This window comes from Apteryx mantelli, chromosome 2 (genome assembly GCF_036417845.1).
Source record: "Apteryx mantelli isolate bAptMan1 chromosome 2, bAptMan1.hap1, whole genome shotgun sequence".
In the NCBI taxonomy this organism is placed as follows: domain Eukaryota; kingdom Metazoa; phylum Chordata; class Aves; order Apterygiformes; family Apterygidae; genus Apteryx; species Apteryx mantelli.
The window spans coordinates 129,703,875-129,724,034 of record NC_089979.1 but is presented as its reverse complement, the minus strand read 5'-3'; the positions used below and the strand labels follow the sequence as shown (position 1 = coordinate 129,724,034).

Here is a 20,160-nt window from a genome sequence, read left to right as displayed (position 1 = left end):
GATCAGAGAGTGTTTAGGCCAAACCAACTTTCCATATCAAAATGGTGAAATATTAAATCTGCATGTTATTATAAACTCTTGTTTCAGTGTTAACCTTACCATGATGAAGGAGCACTGATACAGTGATTTGTTTCATTTCCTCTCATCTGCAGCATTAGTACAACTTTCTTGCTTTGTCAATACAGAAAGTAAACAAAGAAACACAGTGATGTAAGCGTTTCTATTCATCTTTGACTTAATTCTCTTATTTCTAAAAATCACTGCAGTGTTCCAGAGTAGAAAGAATGTTTTCTAATCTGCTGAGACTTGTTCTCTACAATTTCTAAATTAGTGAGTTTATCGGATCTGCATATAAAGTGTATCGTATGAAGGAAACAGAGCAGATAGAGATGTTCTGTATCTGGAAGAGAACCTAGTTGAGACAACTTAGAAATTGTATTATTGTACACATATGATCAGTACCAAAGAATAGACTGACATAGGGCGGTCACAATATTTCTTACAATTCCTCCAGAACGAATACCTTGAATGGGCAGCACAATTTTTCTGTTGTCTGTTGTTCATAATAGTAATCATAGTTAACACTAAGCCTGTTTTGACTCCAGTCAAAAGGAATTCTCAAGTCAAAGGATTTCTAATAACAGGAGAATCCCATTGCAGTTATTTATTATTGTTTATTAGCATCCTGACAAAACAAGAGCCATACACTCTCAGCATTTCAATTTGCAAGTTAATTTTCAAAGCAGGAAAAGCTCAATGTAGGGTGCTTTACAGTATCTTTTCAGCTAGTTAGTAAAATAACATGTTCAGTTATTGCAAGTGTATTTGCAATACACAGTCAACTGTGTTTTGGTTCTCTTTGTTTAAGTGCATTACAGTATAAATGTGGTTTATGACATACATGTTGGAATAGTCAACTTCCTTGTCTTTCAAGCACATTTATAATGGATCCATTGCTGTTATTACCTGAATACTGTTTTAAAGGCCTAATTTGTAATGAAACGTGACGAAATACAGCTTCTTCCTTGACAGTCAGGAAGAGACAGTTTGCAGTGCTCCTCATAGTAGGTTATCTGAGTGAAATATAGTATTCTCTTATTTAAAGCATGCTTCTCTTTAAAACAGTTCTGTCTTTAATTTCTTACACCCAATGAGTAATCAGCATAATTCTATTTATAGGCAATTTTTGCCTGAGTGTACATTAATATTTATATTCAAAGAACAATCCAGTAGAAAGTGGGTAGTAAAGTATTTCACTCGCAGCCTAGCAACCTGATCAAGTTACTAATTTTTCCTCATTTATTGTTGTGATTTACATTTTTTTTACTGACTTACAATACAAATCAGGATGAATAGATAGTTGGAAATTAAATACAGGTAAATCTGGATGTGAAAATTACTTATATAAATGTAAAAATTACCCAGTACGATGACCTTTGCATACTCTAAATTTGCTGGACATGTTGTTTATATCTTGCATAAATGTGGAATTTGGGGTGTTGCATCTTTCTTTATTCTATCATGTTAAACTGTAGTCATAGAAACAGAACTAGAATTTTTCTTAAATACTACTTGTAGTTTATTTAAACCTTTTTTTTTGTGTAGCTGAAAATAGTAGAAGTCTGTAGTGTAGTTTACATCTATGCAGATGTTCTTCCACCTCACTTGCTTGCATGCTTGCCATGATCCAGAATTTGGGGCTCAATCATCTGCCTCTCCAAACTGATCTATGCCTCACTTAGAGCAGCGCTCAGAAAGCAAGCCTCAGTGCCACTTAGCTGGAGGAGGCTTGTTCTAGTAGGTGAGAAGGGTTACCATAGTCACGTGTCTTCAAGTAACATTTCTCTGAAGAAAAGTATTACAGAGGTTATTTATTTGTTTATGTAATATGAAACTTTTCTGCTCATAACAGCAGTTCTGGTCTCTTAAGGAAAAGAAAGTTTCACATAAACACCCACACAAGCAGCATGTCAAACTTACCCATTGTTTTAGTGAAGAGAAGTCTGCTTGAGTGGAGACCAGAGATGCTAGTGGGTAAGATGTAAAGCAGAGCCATTGCTTCCGCTTTCCTTTACTTCTGGAATACATATCCTAGGCTGAAAAATCTGCACAGTCCCATCTTTATTGCTGTGCTTTCAGCTGAGCTTCCATGAAAAGCTTTGTGTTCAGAAAGATCAGGTAAAAGAATCAGTTTTCCATATTCTCCAACTCCAGCCTTGAGTTGTGTGTTTTTTCCCATAGAGTTTTATCTCATCTATACATACACAAGCCACAGAAGGGAAAATATAGAGGAACAAATCTGGAGAAGCAGAGGAATGATACTTAGGAAAAAGAAAGTACTGGGTGGTAACTGATCATCATCCTGAATGTCAGGGTGTGTGAGGAAAAGGAAACCAGGCTACAGGTTTTCTTGCCCAAGTCACCAAAAGTGGTAAATAGTTGTATAATTTCCACTCATTTTGATAGGCAGTGGGTGGACAGGAATGGGGTTGACATCTTACTTCCTTGTTCACAGATCCCAGCCCAAAAGAATCGTATTTATTATGTCATTATGCTACATTCAGAGCACTCATGTGCCTGGTCATGACAAGGAAAACAAATGCATTCACTATGTTAACAATAAATATTAGATTATCAATTTGGTTCAAATTTAATCATCTTCTAAAGATTAAAAATTGTCATGCTCATTTGCATTTTACTGATATGTCTGTATATTTTAAATAATTTTCTCTACAGATGATTCAGACCATCAGGACTCTAGTTGAAAATGCAGATAGCTTATATGAGAAGATAGTGCAATGTCAGAAAGCAGGTAAGTACAAGCTTTCTTCTAAACAAAATATTACAAAGAACTTACTACATCTTTCTTTTTTTCCCCAAAACTATAAATGGAATGTATGTATTCAACTGTAGCAAAAAATAAGATTATTTGAATTTAGGCACGTACAATAACAGAGAAAGGACATTTCAAATCATAGAATTTGGAGATCCATAGAAATATACCTGGACTTTGGAAATCATGAATATTTTATATATGGACATAACTTGTCAGTATATTTATATCTACCAATGTAAACATATGATTACAGAAAAGATAGCGAATGATCTTCCTTCACACTGAAAACTTTTAACCATTTACTCATATCTGCTTTTTTCTCATGTGAGAACTTTTCCTCTTATTTCATGGTAGCTTAAGAGGTACCTTGCTTTAAATGATAGTAGTTCAGATATTTCATCCCTGAGTTTCTTCTGGGTGACTATCATCTGTTACTTCTCATTTTTTCTGTTCAGACTATAACTGTTTTTGCTGATGCTTACATTTGAGACAGATCTATGCTGAATCCCCTCTGAAGAATGTATCTTGTGTGGCAGTCTTTTCAAACTGCACAGATGCAAAAAGGTTTTTTATTTTTGTTTCTTGGCTTTTTTTGTTTATTTGGGTTTTTTTTTTAGCTTTTTAATAATTCAGTTCTCTCTCAATGCTCCTTTTATATAGTGAGACTCTCTGGAAGCTTTCCTGTTTTTGATATGTTTGAAATAGATTTTATTGTTAGTTCTTAATCCTTCACAAATTGCCCTTACTCTCCTGATATATTGTAATTACTTTTCTCATTTGGCCACAGCTTTGAGTTTTGAAGGTTACCTTCTTATTTTGAATAGCATCCCTGACCTTGCTGTTTAATCCTACTGCTTTTCTTTTGGTATTTCTCAAGTATTTTTTAAACAACATTATACATTTACTCAGAGCAATGATGCATCTCATTTTGCATCAGAAACAAGAAGTCTAACAGAGTCAACATGTTGTCAGTGTCAGTCAGAGTGTCTGCAATCATTTCTTGCATGAATTCTTTCAGGTGACAAAAGCCTTTTATACAAAAATATACTTTTATACATCTGATATTCAGCCTCCTGCAGCTCCCATTGTCTCCCATGTTTTTCTTCCATTCTTTGATCCCCTTCACTGCTCTCCTATGAATTGGATTTCTGTATGTTAGCTGATTGGCTTTCAAAGCCTTTTGAATGGGTCATTTCTATCTCCTTGTTTAGACTCCTAAATTCGCAAAATGTAAGGAATAACTTTTTAATGTGTCTGTGGATTTTCTGTAGTTTGTCAGAGGACTAGAACTACTTAATATATACTTTCAATCAATATTACTGACTTCTCTGCAGATTATTAGCCTTTTACATTTTGTTCATTTTATATGCAGCTCTGGAAAGAAGTGATTATTTGTCATCTGAAGAACGCATGGTAGGAGAAGTAATAGCTTTGGAAGTTCTGTTGTGCATGTTAGAATTGGAATTCCTTAATGTGACAGGGGAATTCAAAAGGTATTAGAGCAATGTTACTCATCTAAAGTTTCAGCATTTCCAAAAACGATAGTAAGTGATCTTGTATGACTTCAGTAGAAGAAATACTTTTGCCTTAAGCATCCTAATGACTTTGAAACACTGAGCATGCATTCCATGAAAGTACAGTCCCACAAGCTTGTGCCATCCTATGCTCTTTCATGTCATTTGAAAAAATTAACTTGTCCTATCTATTTTAAGCTGCTAAACATAAATAATCATAAAAAATCATGAGTGACAAAATATTATTTCACATAGCTTGTTTCTAGATACAAAGATTTATCTGAAATACAAAACTCAAAATGTATTGTGCTACTATAGGGAGATACTCTTGTAGACTTGTAGACTAAAGTGAATGCTGTCCCATTCTCTTGGTGATAGTGTGGCATGGTTTTTATAGCTACAGCAGTATGTCAAGCAATTTAGCTCCCTTGGTTAGAGACAAGGCAAAAACTAATAATCTGTTTTGCCTCATTTTTAAAATTGTTGCCCTTTAGAAAAAGTTGCTTTCTACTAGCTCATGTAGATTCCAGTTAGCTTATATGTGTCTGGTCTTACAGCCTTATTTTACCTAAAGTGCAGCTGGGTCAAAGACTCGTTTGTTTAAGAATTTAGTGATACCGATGCTAAATAATGAAGAGAGATTTTGGTCTTATTTAGGTAAGAAACCTACAGCATAGTGACATAAGTGTGGATTACGTAATAGATCCTGCTGCTTAGGGCAGCTTCAACTCTGCAGGGTCAAGGTACATTTTAAGATGAATGAGCTGAATTAAATTATCTTTTTATAGCACTGATTTTCAGAGATTTTCTTCCTAATTGATCTCATGATCATGGTAGGTGCTAGTCTATTTAATTTGGAGAAAAAGATTATGCATTCTCCTAACTAGTTTCTTGATAAGGAAAAAGCGAAGTTACGCTATTATTTGTGGGTTTTTTTCCTGTGGCTGAAAGAGTGAAGAAGCTGCTAAAATAAGAATAAATCCTCATAAGCTGCCAATAAGCAGTAAATTTATATCGTCATTAACAGGCTCATAAGAAAGATCTGTTAAGTGGACAAAACAGGCTTGTTATATGAATGAAACCTTTTCTAACTTAAGTTTAGTGTAAGACTTTGGCCTCTGTTAAAGTTCAAAACTAATTTTGAAATAAATGCACAATCATTTCTCACTTAGGTTCATGGCCTATTGAATAAGCAAGGATATGATTCTTGATATGGTTCTTTTTAGAATTCAGTTTCTTCACTATTCTTAGAGAACATTAAACTGTTTGGTAAGCTCCTGCCCTCATTTTAGCTCTTTAAATTTAAACCAAAAAAAAAGTTTCTCTATTTTCTTCAATTCAGCATATTAATTTCAGCTCAACACATTCTCTTGTTAATTAAGCAGTTTCTGCAAGCATTTTAGATACAGTAACTAATAAAAACATATAGGAATGTAATATTGCTTTGATTCCCATTGTACTTCTCATTCTTTAACATAATTAAGAAAAAATCTTAATTACTTCAAAATAATTGCAGTGCCATTTATTTTGCTGCTTTTAAGCCAGCTGAACATATAGCAAGCGAAACAAAATCCAGGTGCTAAAGGGAATTTAAAGATAATCTAGTCCATTCCTTAATCTGCTGCAAGACCTGAAATGCTCCTGTATCTTCTCAAGAACAAAGAATTCAAATGTCAAGGTAACCTTATGCCATCCCTGGCCAACTTTATAACCAATTTGCATCATTCTTGTACTTCTCTTTTGAATCTCACATTGCATTCTTTGGCTTTATAATTCAAGTACTGTTAGAGCTAATCACTGGTTAAAAGAGAACTGAATCTTAGGAATTATTTTAGTGTTCAGCCGTGGGAGCTCAAAAGGACATGTGATATTCCCAGTATTCATTAAATGATCAGGGACAAGTAGCGAGTGAACAAAGTTTGCTGGTGGCAAAGAATTATTGAGTGTAGTCAGTCTAAATTTGACTATGAAAAGTTACAGAAGGATTTTGTGAGACCGAGAATTGAAACAACATGTGAAGTGTAATGTCAATAAGGATAAGTTAACGTGTGAGGAAAAAAAAAGCCATGACAATACTTACAAGAAATGGACTCTGAATTTGTTATTGTAATTTAGGAAGTGAAGTTACTGTACTAACAGTGTCAAGTTACTGCTAATATCATCCATAAATATAAATTCCAGCACTATATGCTGATAATTCAGATCTGTGGCTCTATTTTAAATTTACCACAGTTATGTATCTCTCAAGTCAACTTGTGGATATATGGTGTTAAGACAAAGATGGCTAAAAAAAAGGCCCCCAAAATCTGCTCCATATTACCTGTGAATATCATCCCTTTTGTCACAGAAGCTCTTTTATGAACATCTTGGACTGAAACCCTTATAGTTTCTTTAATCAGGCTCCATCGCTTCACTTTCCTTCTGCATAATTTTAGAGCTATAACCTTTCCTAGTCCTCTGCATAGCCAGAAATCTTGTTCAGGTTCTTACCTTCTCAGATCTTAACTACAGCATCCTTTTCTCTGAGTTTGACAATCACAGTTTTGCCTCATGTACATCATTTTCCTGGTTGTCACTTTGATGATAGCACTCCCTGTATGGATATCTCCACTTTCTCCTCCTTGTGTATCAAGACTGAGCACTTTTACTATTCTTGTGTTTGCTCATTTGGTAGCAAGTTTCCACTGCCTGATAGATTGTCAGCCATCATCATGCTTTCTATCATGTTGTCCCACATGTTCCCTGTAAACATCCACAAAGATGCTTCCTTTGAATTGTTTTTAAAGCTCTCCCACAAGAAATGTCATCTTAGCTAGATTGACACGTGTCCTCCTACTACCTTAACCAAAATAATTTTCTTTGCTTCCTTGTGGAGGAGTGGGAGTACCCCACTCTATCCATCTGTTCTCTTTTTTCTTATGCATAGATTAAAAGTTGTTGGAGCAGGGATTGTCTTGTTTATTCTGTCTGTACAGTGACAAAAACATCAGTGTCTTAGTTTATTAAATGATGCAAGTAGTAAAAGACAAAAATGAGTAAATCTACTTTTATGGCTACTCCAAAGTATTCTGTAAGCAGTGTCAGATACAGTTTCAAGAAAGGGATCAGCCAGACATTCTGGATGCTGCCAAGGACCAGCACAGTGCACCCTATCCACTACATCTGAGCTACACGCAAAAAAAATTTACAATAACGGCCACACAAGCACTGGAAACACTTTTTGTAGCTGAAAAATAAAGTAATAAAATGAATTTTGCTCAAATAGCTATATCTCTCAGTTCTCCAGTGTTACTGCTTATGCCTTTCAGCAAAACTAAACAAAGCTTTTGTTTTTATTATTTGTTTCTGTTACTTACTGTCTAAATTGGTTTTAGACTTAGGGTTCATCAAAACAAAGCATAAAACATGCAGGAAAAATAATATTACATGTTATATGTTTTGTACAAATTGGATAATCCATTAACAGAGGAAAAGAGAATTCACAGCGTCCATTGTCTGGGTACTGTGGAATTAACACAGGTCCAGCAGAACTTGTTATCCATGTCTTCTGAAGTACTGGCTGTCATCAACAAGTCTTGACCCTTGATTAGAAGCCACTGTGTTAAACTGTCGCTTCACGTGTGAGAGTAGTGAAGAAATGCTGCTTTACACATTACCATTGGACTTCATAACTGAGCAATATCGAATGCATTTAACTGCATCAGTAGGCCACACTGACTTTCAAGTTAAATCTTAGAATCAGATCCTTTAGTATATTTTCCATGAGGTTTGCTGTTAAAAGTAAACAAGGTACAATACTTACTGACATCACAAAAACTCCAACATTACCTATCACTAAAATAGCAATTTGAGGCCCCTCTGAGTCTGTCTCAATTCTTCTAAAATACTTACTTTACCCTACTTTCTCCTTATTCCCACTTTTTCTATACCAGCTATCAAATTGTTTTAACTCCTTTCTCCATACTTGTCCATACAAGCACAGTATCCCACTGAAGGTCTATTAGCCTGATAACCTGTCTCTGATCGTTAAGGAAAAGTGTAAATAAAGAGCAAAGTCAAGTCAATCCTTTTCTTTGTATGTCTTCCAACTTATTTCCTGTATTCCATCCTTTATTTTTACCTGCTTTTTTGTGCCCTTTTATCCTCTGTACTCTGTTTTTTCTACCTTTTTTCTTCCTGTTTGTCTTTTTGCCCCAAGCAGTTCTCCCACTCTGCTTCTGAATTTTTCAGTCCTTTTTGTTTTTTCTTACACCCTGTTTCTTCTATTAAGCATCTCCAAGTACAGCTCCACAGCAGCTCATGCTATGCTGTGGTTGCATACACTCCCGAGCTCTGCATTTCTGTCCCTCTCTTGTGCCTTAAATATTCGTGAAGCCACCTTCTACCTTGGGAAAAAAAAAGTGAACAGCTGGACTTCAGTAGCATTTGAATAGATCACTAGTCTCTCTTTTTTATGCTCAAGTCCCTCTCTATTTTTATTCTCTCCAATCATGTAGTATTTGTTCATGTATTGCTTCTCATAGCTCACTGTAATACCTTAGATGGATGGTCTTGGTTTTTCTGTGAATCTGGTATATCTTGCAACTCGCAAAGGTTGATGATTGCTAGGATACATTTCCCATACTTTCTTAGATGGTCTTGATGATCTCACTTTCTGCTCCCAGCTTCCTCTTCCTGCCTTTTAGTTTCTGATCCAAAATGCTATAGTCTGATTAACAAATCAAATAATTTGAGCTGCTGCCATTCAAAAGTACATTGATGAGAGTAGATTGAAACTCTCCTAACAATTCTTTGAGGGAGATGTGTGTGCTGTCATTCTCTGATAAGCATATCTTAGATAAATATATCTCAGCATTATCTTCACAATTCAGATAGTCATCTGTTGAACTTCCAGCACATGTTAGCACATGTGACTATGAAGATGCAATAGCACAGGCTGTAGGATATGCTTATAGCTAAAATATGTTCTTAGAGGCTAGAGACTTGGCTTTCTGGTTGTTAACACATCTAGAGCCTATGTTGCCCTTCTTCACATGCTAGTACTCTTCTGTGATAGCTACATTAAACTTCATTTATAAGTTTATTTTGCCATATAGCTGTATCTATCAATGCTGAACTTGCAAGATTCTAGAGGGCAAACACCACTAATGCAGACTTCTGTATCGTTCTCCTGAGTTTACCCTTTCACATAAGGCTGTTTTTTTCTACTGTTCAGAATGTAGTATATTCTTTAGCACATTCTGTATCAGAATATAGTTGCAGGAGACTAAAATAAGAGTCTTACTTTTAAATAGTCTTTGTCTAGTATAGAAATATTTACAAAATTAATCTGTGATATTAGTTTGTAGTTCATATTTTTAGCAGTTGTCTTCTGCCTGCTAAAATGATTTAAGAGGCAAGACAAATTATATCGTTTGAGATATACAGAAGTTCAAGAAAAAATGAGAGATGCCAGAGTGCACAAATACATCAGACACTTTATGTGCTGAGATCTGTTCACGGGCTACATTGTTATCCTAACTACAATCCAATCCAAAATAGTAGGAAAGGAGGAGGTTTCCTTTTATTCCCCTGTCAGGCTATCTGTATTACATGTGACAATGCAAGAAGTACAAGAGCTGCTGAGTAAGACTAACAGTTCAAACATATCCGTAGTTGGGGGTAAGAAAAAGCAGAATTAGTAGAAGTGTTATAATCAGTATGGTCAAAAGGCAAATTTTGTAATATATTTCCTTAGTTAAAGTGCTGTACTTCAAAAAGATGGGCAGGCTTTCAGACATACATTCCCTTTTTCATGTCTTAAAGAATAACAACAAATTAAAGTTAAATACAGGTTGGGGAAATGGCTCTGGGTTTAGCTTAATTGTGTTAATGAGACAATTTGAAAGGAAAAGATAGCCAGCTTCTATAGAACAGCAAGTGATATTAAGGAAAGGAAAAATAACATTCCTGTGGGACAGAAAGAGATAGTAATTACTATTGCCAGTGAAACAACGTGGGCTTAGCAGGAACTGAAGAGTGGGAGAAATTATAATGTGCCATAAATCAAGATCTTTATTAAGTATGTGCCTTCTAGCATTCAATAAAATTAGGATTTTTTTTCTTAGATTTATTAGTCTACCTTGAGGATCAAGGTTGATAAGTAAAAGATGGTAACAGTAGTCTGTGGAAAAAATATTCTCCCTCCTCTTAACTCTGTATTTCGGTTCTATATTAACAACATTAATTCATTCTGGTACATGGTGGCAGTTTAACTTTACCTGCATTTAGAAATGTCTGTCTGTCTCTCTGGAGGAGTGTCCTTGTGGATGAAAGTTTTCACAGATCAGGAATAAGATACTATGAGTCATCTTTTCCTAGAAAATGTGTTAGTAAGTGAAGGCCTAGTTTCTACATATTTTGTAGAATTACTTTTTGTGGAGGTACGCAAAAGGTGTTGGTCTGTGGTTTTTGTTTGTTTTGTAATTCAGTATATGTTGTGTTGGCTTTGGTATCTAGAAAGCTAATGTTTTTGTAGGAATGCTCTTGAAAGTGTTTGAGGAAGGTGAAGCAGGTTACTGAACTTCTTTGGAAGTAAATGAATTTGATTAAATTGAGTCTGGATGTTCGGATGTCCTCTGTAACTTCCTAAGAGCATATGTTTGGTTCTGCAGCTACTTTGAATCCCTTCTGGCAGTGGCTTATAAAATAATTGTCAGGTTGTTGGACCATCTTATGTCCTAGTGGTGCCCATGCATGAAAGAAAGCATCTGATGTTGAAAACTGAATTACCGTGATTGAGTATGGAACTGGATGAGTCTGAATCAAAAGACTGAGTATTAATCTTCTCCTTGCAGAGGATGGCTCTAGCCAGGCTGTGATGCCATTATCATTTGGAAAGTTGGAGTAAGAAGGCTGTTTCAGGCAGAGGATTTGTCTTTCCTATTTCTAAAAAATAAGGAGACAGTAGGCACTGAAGTGTATTTTTAATAGTATATGGCTATTGGTGTTTGTGGAACAGTTTTACTTCCTAAGGAGATACTGCACATTGCCAAACAGGTAGAAATAATTTAAAAATACTGAGCTACTAATTTAGTTAATGTATTATTTAGTCAAGTATTATTCTAAATATTTCAAAAGCAAATAATGCAGACTTGGAGATTCTTGAGGCTGAAATGCAACACACTCAGAATGTGCAAAGAAATTCTAATTCTCTAGATATGATCTAAATGTTTGGGGGGACTTCACTGGGAAGTAGGTGCTTGCAAGTACTTGAGATTCTAAGCCTTGTTCCTCTTATGACTCAGTTTTTGCAGGTGATAGTGATACTTAGATAACACAGAGGTGGATTAAAAATTTATTAAAGTTTACTTTAAATCTTTGTATGGAAGATTTGTGTGCTTACACACATGCTTTGTGTACAAGTAAAATATATGAGGATTTACAGGTATATTGATTTCTGCTGCTTCTCCAATAAGATCATATTTGATCTATTGTAGATGTGATCTGGTAACCAGACTCTTTTCCAGATCACTTTTCTGACAAACCTTGTCTTATGAAGAAATTATTTTTGAGGTTGTAGTACCTGAGTGTTTAAAGAATATCATATGAAAGAAAAATATTAAGAAACATAATTAGTCCTATAAAAAAATTAAAGTCCTGGCTTTCAAAGATGTGAGCAAGTGTAACAGTTGTATGTGCAGATGAAATATTTATGTGTGGAAATGGGTGCCTCAGGTTAAGTTATTTCTTAGAATTCTTTTCTTTCCTATATTACTGTTTAAGCTATACAGTCCATGCATAAAGTGCTTTCTTAGATTTTTTTTCTTATAAGAAACACATTTGTTTATGCAAATTATTCACAGAAATTTTGTAAGCATCAGAGATGAGTGTACATAATAATTGAGTTGCAGTATATGATAAGCTCATAAGAGCTGTTTGGCATTGTGCTTGCATTTAAAAAATATTTAATGTTTATTTAATTTTTTATTACACATTTATTACTCTTTGAATTTATTTCTTCTGTTTTAAATCAAAGTGCTATATAAAGAATGAAATAAAATGCATTTAGCCTGGCAGAAGTAAGTGCCTACCTACGGTATTATCAGTGTGTGTTTTATATAGATATGGAAAAATATTCTTTGCTATCCATTTTATATTAGGCCTACTCAATATTTACATTTATTGCCAAAGTTACACCATGATGATTTCACTGACAAAGTTCTTTGTTAAGAGAAATAACATATACCAAGAGAAGCCCCGCTGCTTTATAATCATGTCTCAACTATGTGGTAAATCATGTTCTTGGCAAAAAAGCCTTCATCAAAGAAAACAAACTAGTATGTAGCACATAAACTTGGCTTTAGAAATATAATACAGCAAGTGTTGTGCTGACTGTTTTGCCAAGGATTTCTTAAAAAAAACAGTATCTCAATTCTCAGTTAAAGAAATTGTTTGTTTGTTTGTTTGTTTTTTCTATAAACTGAGCTTATGTGTTAGGGCTTTGATAGTAACTCTCACAAAAGCAAACAAACTCCAGAGTTCCAAACAGCCTGAACTGCTCCCCAATGCACACACATACTCAAGTTCTCTTCCTCAGGTTTGAATCTCTTTTCACATCATGATTTTAGTAAAAATGTGATTATCATGAGAGTTTTCCAACAAAGATTTATGTGTTGTATTGTAAAAAAGCAAAAAATAAATACACGCAGCTCAGTGACTTAAGGTGGCCTAATAATTAAGGACAGTGAACTTCATATGAGGTTATTTCATTTGGGAAAGAATTAAGAAAATACTTTTCCCAAGCTGGATACAGTTGAAGATGAGTAACTTTTAATAGTATCTAAGATGTTGTTTATGAAACATATCCCCAAGAAGAACTTTTTCTTCCCTGAAGATATGATGTTGCCACTACAAAACCAATGTATCCAATACACAGGACAGCAATGAAATGCGTTTTCCTTGCTTCAGCATGTCAAGCATCAGCAAAAAAATAACATGCATATTATAAGCTCACATGCATATGAAAGTTATGAAAGCTTTTGTATTTTCTGATTGTATTTGTGATAGTTCAAATATTGATGCAGAGTTCAGGACCATAAAATAAACCTAAAATTCTAATCTGACGGTTATTCTGACAAGTAATGGCTCAAAATTCTTATCAACTAGTCAAGATTGTTGTAGCGCCTTGTATAGTTTCTCACTTAAGAAAGAGATTTTGTTTTTAAAGTATATAGTAAGACACTCCAGTATGTAAACTGTCATATCCATTCTTGTTTAGTTTAGTTGGCAGAGTTCAGCTTTCTGTCTGGTCCATCAGAATATGCTGGGCATAAATTATGTGAGTTTGTGGTCTGCCATGTAATATTATTTATAAGATGCATCAGCTTTTGCAGTTAGTCAAGGATTTGGATGGCTACTGAAACACAGAACTGGAAGGTCCTCAAGTCTACTCCTAGATACCGTTTTTGTAAATTGATCACATCAAGCTCTATTTTAAAATGATTATGAGTTTTTGGCTGGAGTCATTTCCTTCTCTTCAACACTGCTTACAGAACCACATCTACAATGGTGTAAATTGTGCATAATTTCCCATTTTATTGATGGACATGCATACTAATTTGTTATTATACTAATATTGCCCCATAGCTGAAATGACTCCTTGCCTTCCCAAGGTCTTACCTGACTGGTATATTTACAGAGAACAATTGCTCCTCTTTTGGTTTCCTTTTTGCTAGATTAACTAGCAAATCTTTATTAGTCTCCTCAGATGAAATAGGCTTCATATTGCTTTCATCATCTTTATAGCACTTCTCTTTTCCTTATGGTGTTTGAATTTATTGAAAATCGGTGAACAGAGTTGTACCTAAAATTTCAGAAAGGCATCTTGAATGATAAGGTATTTCTGGGAGGTATAAAGAAGCATTGGAGCTATCTAATACATCCTAGGGCTTCAGGGTTTTATGAGAGTGAGAGACAGAGAGACAAACGGAGAGAGATGGACAGAGACAGAGAGAGAGAGACTTGGACTCATGAAATTCAAACTAAACTAATCAGCATTCACTGGGGAACCAGAAAGTGATTCAGCATTAAGTGGGAAAAATAATTATTTGGAAGTACTGAAGGATTGATTATGAAAATGCTTTTAAGTGCTGTGGAGAAAGATACACTGTGAAATCTTAGATTATGAATGGGAAAAGTGGTTGGAAGCATTTTGTTCAGTTTTAAAGCCTGCTCTTCAATCATGCTATTGCTATTCTGTTATGTTTTGTCATATTAATTAGAATATGTTTACACAACATGTTCTAATAGTTGGGGTGAAGGATTCATTGAAAAGCTGCCCTTTAGTATGAAAGAGTTGGACCAGATCATAAAAGATGGAAGTGATTTTATTTTACAAACACTTAGGAAATTGAATGGCTTTTGTCAACTAGCCCTTACTTACACTGGAGTAGGGGATTACCAGACCAGCTGTATTATTGCAGTTTATGCAGACTATGTGCCCTGATATTTCCACAAGCAGAAACTAAGAAGTGAATCAAGTAACCACATTTCAAACCCCATGATACTATCACGGATAGTAGAGTTACCACAGTTAAACAAGTTAGCACTTGTCAGGCAAACTGCAGCGATGACCATACATGGATTTCGAACAAACATGAAGTAAACCTGGTTGTTTAGGGTGGAGTAGGTCAATGCATTTTAATTCACAAGTGGGACTGAGCTCCCTCAATTAACTGAACTCAAATGACAGGTAAGTCACTAATCAGTAGTAACCTGTTTGCTTGAAACAGTGCTAATGCATCTCAAGATTATATAATCTCTTTAGTGGTTGTGTTGAAGTGAAAATTCTTTTCAACATTGAGACAAATGGGATGGTTTAAATTCTAGTCTTTCTACTGCACTAATTAATTAAATTAATCCTGGTAGCATAATCGGTAACTGTGTAAATCAGACCAGGATGTGAATGTTTTGTGATGATGTAGTTGTTCTTCATGAGCTATTCAGAAGCACTTGTATCTCACCTATTTCTAGAAGTCAGTAAAGCTGATGATTTTTATGCAGTTATGTCCTATAGGGACTTTTACTCAGTATGTCTGCGTCACAGAATCACAGAAGGGTTGAGGCTGGAAGGGACGTCTGGAGATCATCTAGTCCAACCCCCCTACTCAAGCAGGGTCACCTAGAGCACGTTGCCCAGGATCCTGTCCAGATGGCTTTTGAATATCTCCAAGGAAGGAGATTCCACAACCTCTCTGGGCAACCTGTTCCAGTGCTCAGTTACCCTCACAGTAAAGAAGTTTTTCCTCCTGTTCAGATGGAACTTCTTGTGTTTCAGTTTGTGCCTGTTGCCTCATGTCCTGTCGCTGGGCACCACTGAAAAGAGTCTGGCTCCATCCTCTTGACACCCTCCCTTCAGATACTTGTACACGTTGATAAGATCTCCTCTCAGCCTTCTCTTCTCCAGGCTGAACAGGCCCAGCTCTCTCAGTCTTTCCTCATAAGAGAGATGCTCCAGTCCCCTAATCATCTTTGTAGCCCTTTGCTGGACTTGCTCCAGTAGTGCCACATCCCTCTTGTACTGGGGAGCCCAGAACTGGACGCAGTACTCCAGATGTGGCCTCACCAGGGCTGAGTAGAGGGGGAGAATCACCTCCCTCGACCTGCTGGCAACACTCTTCCTGATGCACCCCAGGATACCATTGGCCTTCTTGGCCACAAGGCCACATTGCTGCCTCATGGTCAACTTCTTGTCCACCAGGACCCCAAAGCTGCTTTCCAGCAGGTCTGCCCCCAGCCTGTACAGGTGCATGGGGTTATTCCTCCCCAGATGATGGACTTTGCACTTGCCTTTGTTGAACTTCATGAGGTTCCTCTCTGCCCATCTCTCCAGCCTGTCGAGGTCCCGCTGAATGGCAGCACAGCCCTCCGGTGTATCAGCCACTCCTCCCAGTTTTGGATCACCAGCAAACTTGCTGAGGGTGCGCTCAATCCCTTCATCCAGGTCACTGATGAATAAATTGAACAATACTGGACCCAGTATTGACCCCTGGGGGACACCGCTAGCTATGGGCCTCCAAGTAGACTTTGCGCCACAGATCACAACCCTCTGAGCTCTGCCATTCAGCCAGTTTTCAATCCACCTCACTGTCCACTCATCTAGCCCACACTTCCTGAGCTTACCTATGAGGATGTTATGGGAGACAGTGTCAAAGGCCTTACTGAAGTCAAGGTAGACAACATCCACTGCTCTCCCCTCATCTACGCAGCCAGTCTTCCCATCATAAAGGACTGTCAGATTGGTTAAGCATGATTTCCCCTTTGTGAATCCATGCTGACTACTCCTGATCACCTTCTTATCCTTCACATGCTTAGAGATGGCCTCCAGGATGAGCTGTTCCATCACCTTTCCAGGGATGGAGGTGAGGCTGACTGGCCTGTAGTTCCATGGGTTCTTCTTCCTGCCCTTTTTGAAGACTGGACATTAACTTTCTTTCAGTCCTCAGGCACCTCTCCTGTTCTCCATATCCTTTCAAAGATGATTGAGAGTGGCCTAGCAATGATGTCCGCCAGCTCCCTCAGCACTCGTGGGTGCATCCCATCAGGGCCCATGGACTTGTGGATGTCAAGTTTGCCTAAATGATCTCTAACCCACTCCTCCTTCACCAAGGGAAAGTCTCCAGACTTTCTCCCTTGTCTCCAGGGTCTGGGGTTCCTGAGGACTGGCCTGAGCAGTAAAGACTGAAGCAAAGAAGGCATTCAGCTTCTCTGCCTTTTCTGTATCCTTCATCACTAGGGTCCCTGCCCCATGCAGTAGCGCACCCACATTTTCCCTAGTCTTACTTTTGTTACTGATATATTTTAAAAAGCCCTTCTTGCTTGTTCTTGACATCTTTTGCCAAATATGATGTATATGTATGATAATAAGAAATCAACTGTTATTGTCATTGTGTTTTATGTCATGTTACATACAATTATGATGAGTGGGACCAACAAATTATTATAGATGACTTTTTCCAGGGTGAGATAAGCTCGCTCTCCTCCCAGCTGAAATTTTCCTAGTGCCAAACTTTTGCTGTGGATCTCATTTAAACAGGTGTCTCTCCACAGAGATACTTCTACAGAGCATTTCCCAGCCCTTTTCAATGCTTTAACTCTGCAAATTTACCTGATAAGTCAAGTACCTGTGCCCCTTCCTGACACAGTTTCAAATCTTATAACTATCTAATTTAGGGTGTGTACACATTATTATGAGTATCTTTGCTGACAATTGCTAAAACTGTATTTTTGGAGATGGAAGCAGAGATGTTTTGGTGGAAGATTTATAGCTGTTACATTAGTCCTTGTTTTGGTCTCCTAAATCCAGAGATTTCAACTTTAGACAGATCACTTCCATAACCTTCTGAGAGATGTAGTTCTCCATTTAATGTTAGATTAACACTACCCCAATGTTAAGTTGTTGTTAGATACTGGTGACAGTAGTTTTGGTTTAGGGATGTTATGCTATTATGCAGAGTTAATAAGCAAAACTGCTTTCTAATTTTGTAGATATCCTGTGGTGCTGCATATTGCAGCAGAAGATGCCTTAAAGAGCTAATCTGTGATGGACCTTACTGAAGAAGGGTGGGAATGGGGGATGATTTCTAGCTGACACTGAATGGTCTTTGCACAAACTAACTTTATTTGCAGTACTTATTTGCTGCACAGGTTGCAGCAAAATGAGCCAACTCTGCTGCACAGAGCAGATACACACTTAGGAGTGATGCAGAGGTCACTTGGAAGGGACCGTGGTGCCCTGATTCCCCCTACATCTTCCTTTGAGGAAGTTTTGTTCTACTGTATACTGCTTGCATTCGTGTCTGTGTGTTTCATATCGACCCTCAATAAATAGATAATGCTGAAAGTATTGACTCAAGAAATGCATCTCTTCTTTTGAGAGTGTAGAAGAAACATGCTGTCTTCTCATATATATGAAACTCATCAAAGGAAGGAGTAACACAGACCATCTTACTCTTCCGTGGAATAATGGATTTATTTTTTATATTATATTATTCTTGTGAATGCTTTAAATGCAGATCTCTGTCTATTACTGAGCATACTTTGACATTTCTTAGAAAAAATGGCAACAGAGAATTTCCCTGGTCTGAGGGAACTCTCCAGAATCTCTGCTGTCTCCTAGATCCCTTGGGTTGCTTCTGTCTTTTACAGAACAGAAATGTAAACATAACAAGAATCTAAAGAAGCATCAGGGTCAAAACAGAAGGTATTGAGCATACCAAAAAGAGCTGTTCTGGCTAGCAGAATATGCGGTTACGTGGTCTTCATGTTTAAATATCTAGTTACATTGTATACATAAGAATAATCTGAAATTTGCAAAGCAGTGAATTTCACATTTATCATGCAGACCCTCAGCATTCAATTCAAGATCATTATTGATCATTAGTGCTTATGAGTTAGGATTTGAAGGGGAATATTTATAAACATGGAAATGAAGTTAGTAGATCATTACTACTGTTCTTTAAATGCATTACATGTGCTCTTGTCTACCTCCATTCCCATTTGTTTTTGAATATATTAGTGCTGAGAAGATGGTTACAAGTGCCTCTGCTGCTCACCTGTGTATTTTCTTTGCACCTTGCAAATTTATTTGTTTTACTGAGAATCTGAATACAGAACTCTAAAAATTTATCGGTATAGTTTGAAAACTGCTGGTACAGATAAGAAAATTTGTATTTTGATGGTGTCTCTAGAAATGTAACATCGTGAATATGGATCTATGCATCTTTCTGTGAGGGTTTATTTTACATGATGTGAATGGAAAATAGATACTTGGAAACAATGATGGATGAATTAACTTTAATTTTTCACCTGCTTAGAGATCTGGTTTGGGGAAATATAATACAAATGGTTTAGCTGAGTCTAGTTAGTTTAGATACTCAGATAGACCTATGGAGAAGTATTTTGAAATAAAAATGATACAGTAGTTTAATTCAGCAAAAATATTTGCATTTATTTTCCTTGCAGTCAAATTGAAAGTGTAAGAAAAGCTAAAAAGAGTAATCTTGTCTTTAAAATGAATTTATGAATCACTTTTTAATTTTATATATTTGTTTATTTATATACATATAATTACATATGTGCATATACATGAGATTACAAAGAAAAATAGATACTATAATGTCCTTAAAAGCCTACTCTAATTTAGGATTGACAATCAACACAAGTTTGTATGTTTATTCCATGGTAATTAATTCTGTATAAATTTTGAAGCACATATACTCACTAGGCAGATAGAAGATCTGAAGGAACATAATTACAATTACAATTTATAACAAGGCTGTAACTTGGTTTTAACTTCATAGGCATAAGTCACACCCCACTTGCCAAATTTTGCCCTCAAGATACCCATTTATGTTTTTACTAATGGAGATCCTCGGAGCACAATTTAACGTATAATTCCATAGGAGAATTGCTGTAATCCATTTTGGGTTTTGGGTGTATCCATGAAAGGATATGTTACTTCCCCGGTATGAAGGAAACAATATGTTTCAAATTTATGAGACTTGTAATAGCAGAATAGCAGAAATTGTTCTTCTTAAAGTTAAATCTGTGCAGTTCACTGGGATACGTCTGCTGCTCTGGTCACACCACTCATTGTTTAGATCAGAATAATCTGGATTTTGCAGCAGGCTTTTTGGTTTAGAGATTGTTGGCCACAGGCTACATGGACACAGTAGCTTACATGGGCATAGTAGAGTGTGCTTGGCAGTTTGCTTTGTGCTCTGCCATCACAGCGTTACTCCATTTCTACTCAGGGGTAAGGTGAGGAGG

At 36.4% G+C, this 20,160-nt stretch overlaps 1 protein-coding gene across 1 annotated transcript in view; it reads left to right on the top strand.

The window, feature by feature from the left end:
* The window catches only part of PLCL2 (phospholipase C like 2), a 115,052-nt gene that overhangs the window by 83,266 nt on the left and 11,626 nt on the right, over positions 1-20,160 (top strand). The window contains exon 5 of the mRNA XM_067291523.1: positions 2,737-2,812. Coding sequence (XP_067147624.1) covers positions 2,737-2,812 — 76 coding nt within the window. The remainder of the gene's footprint in view (positions 1-2,736; positions 2,813-20,160) is intronic.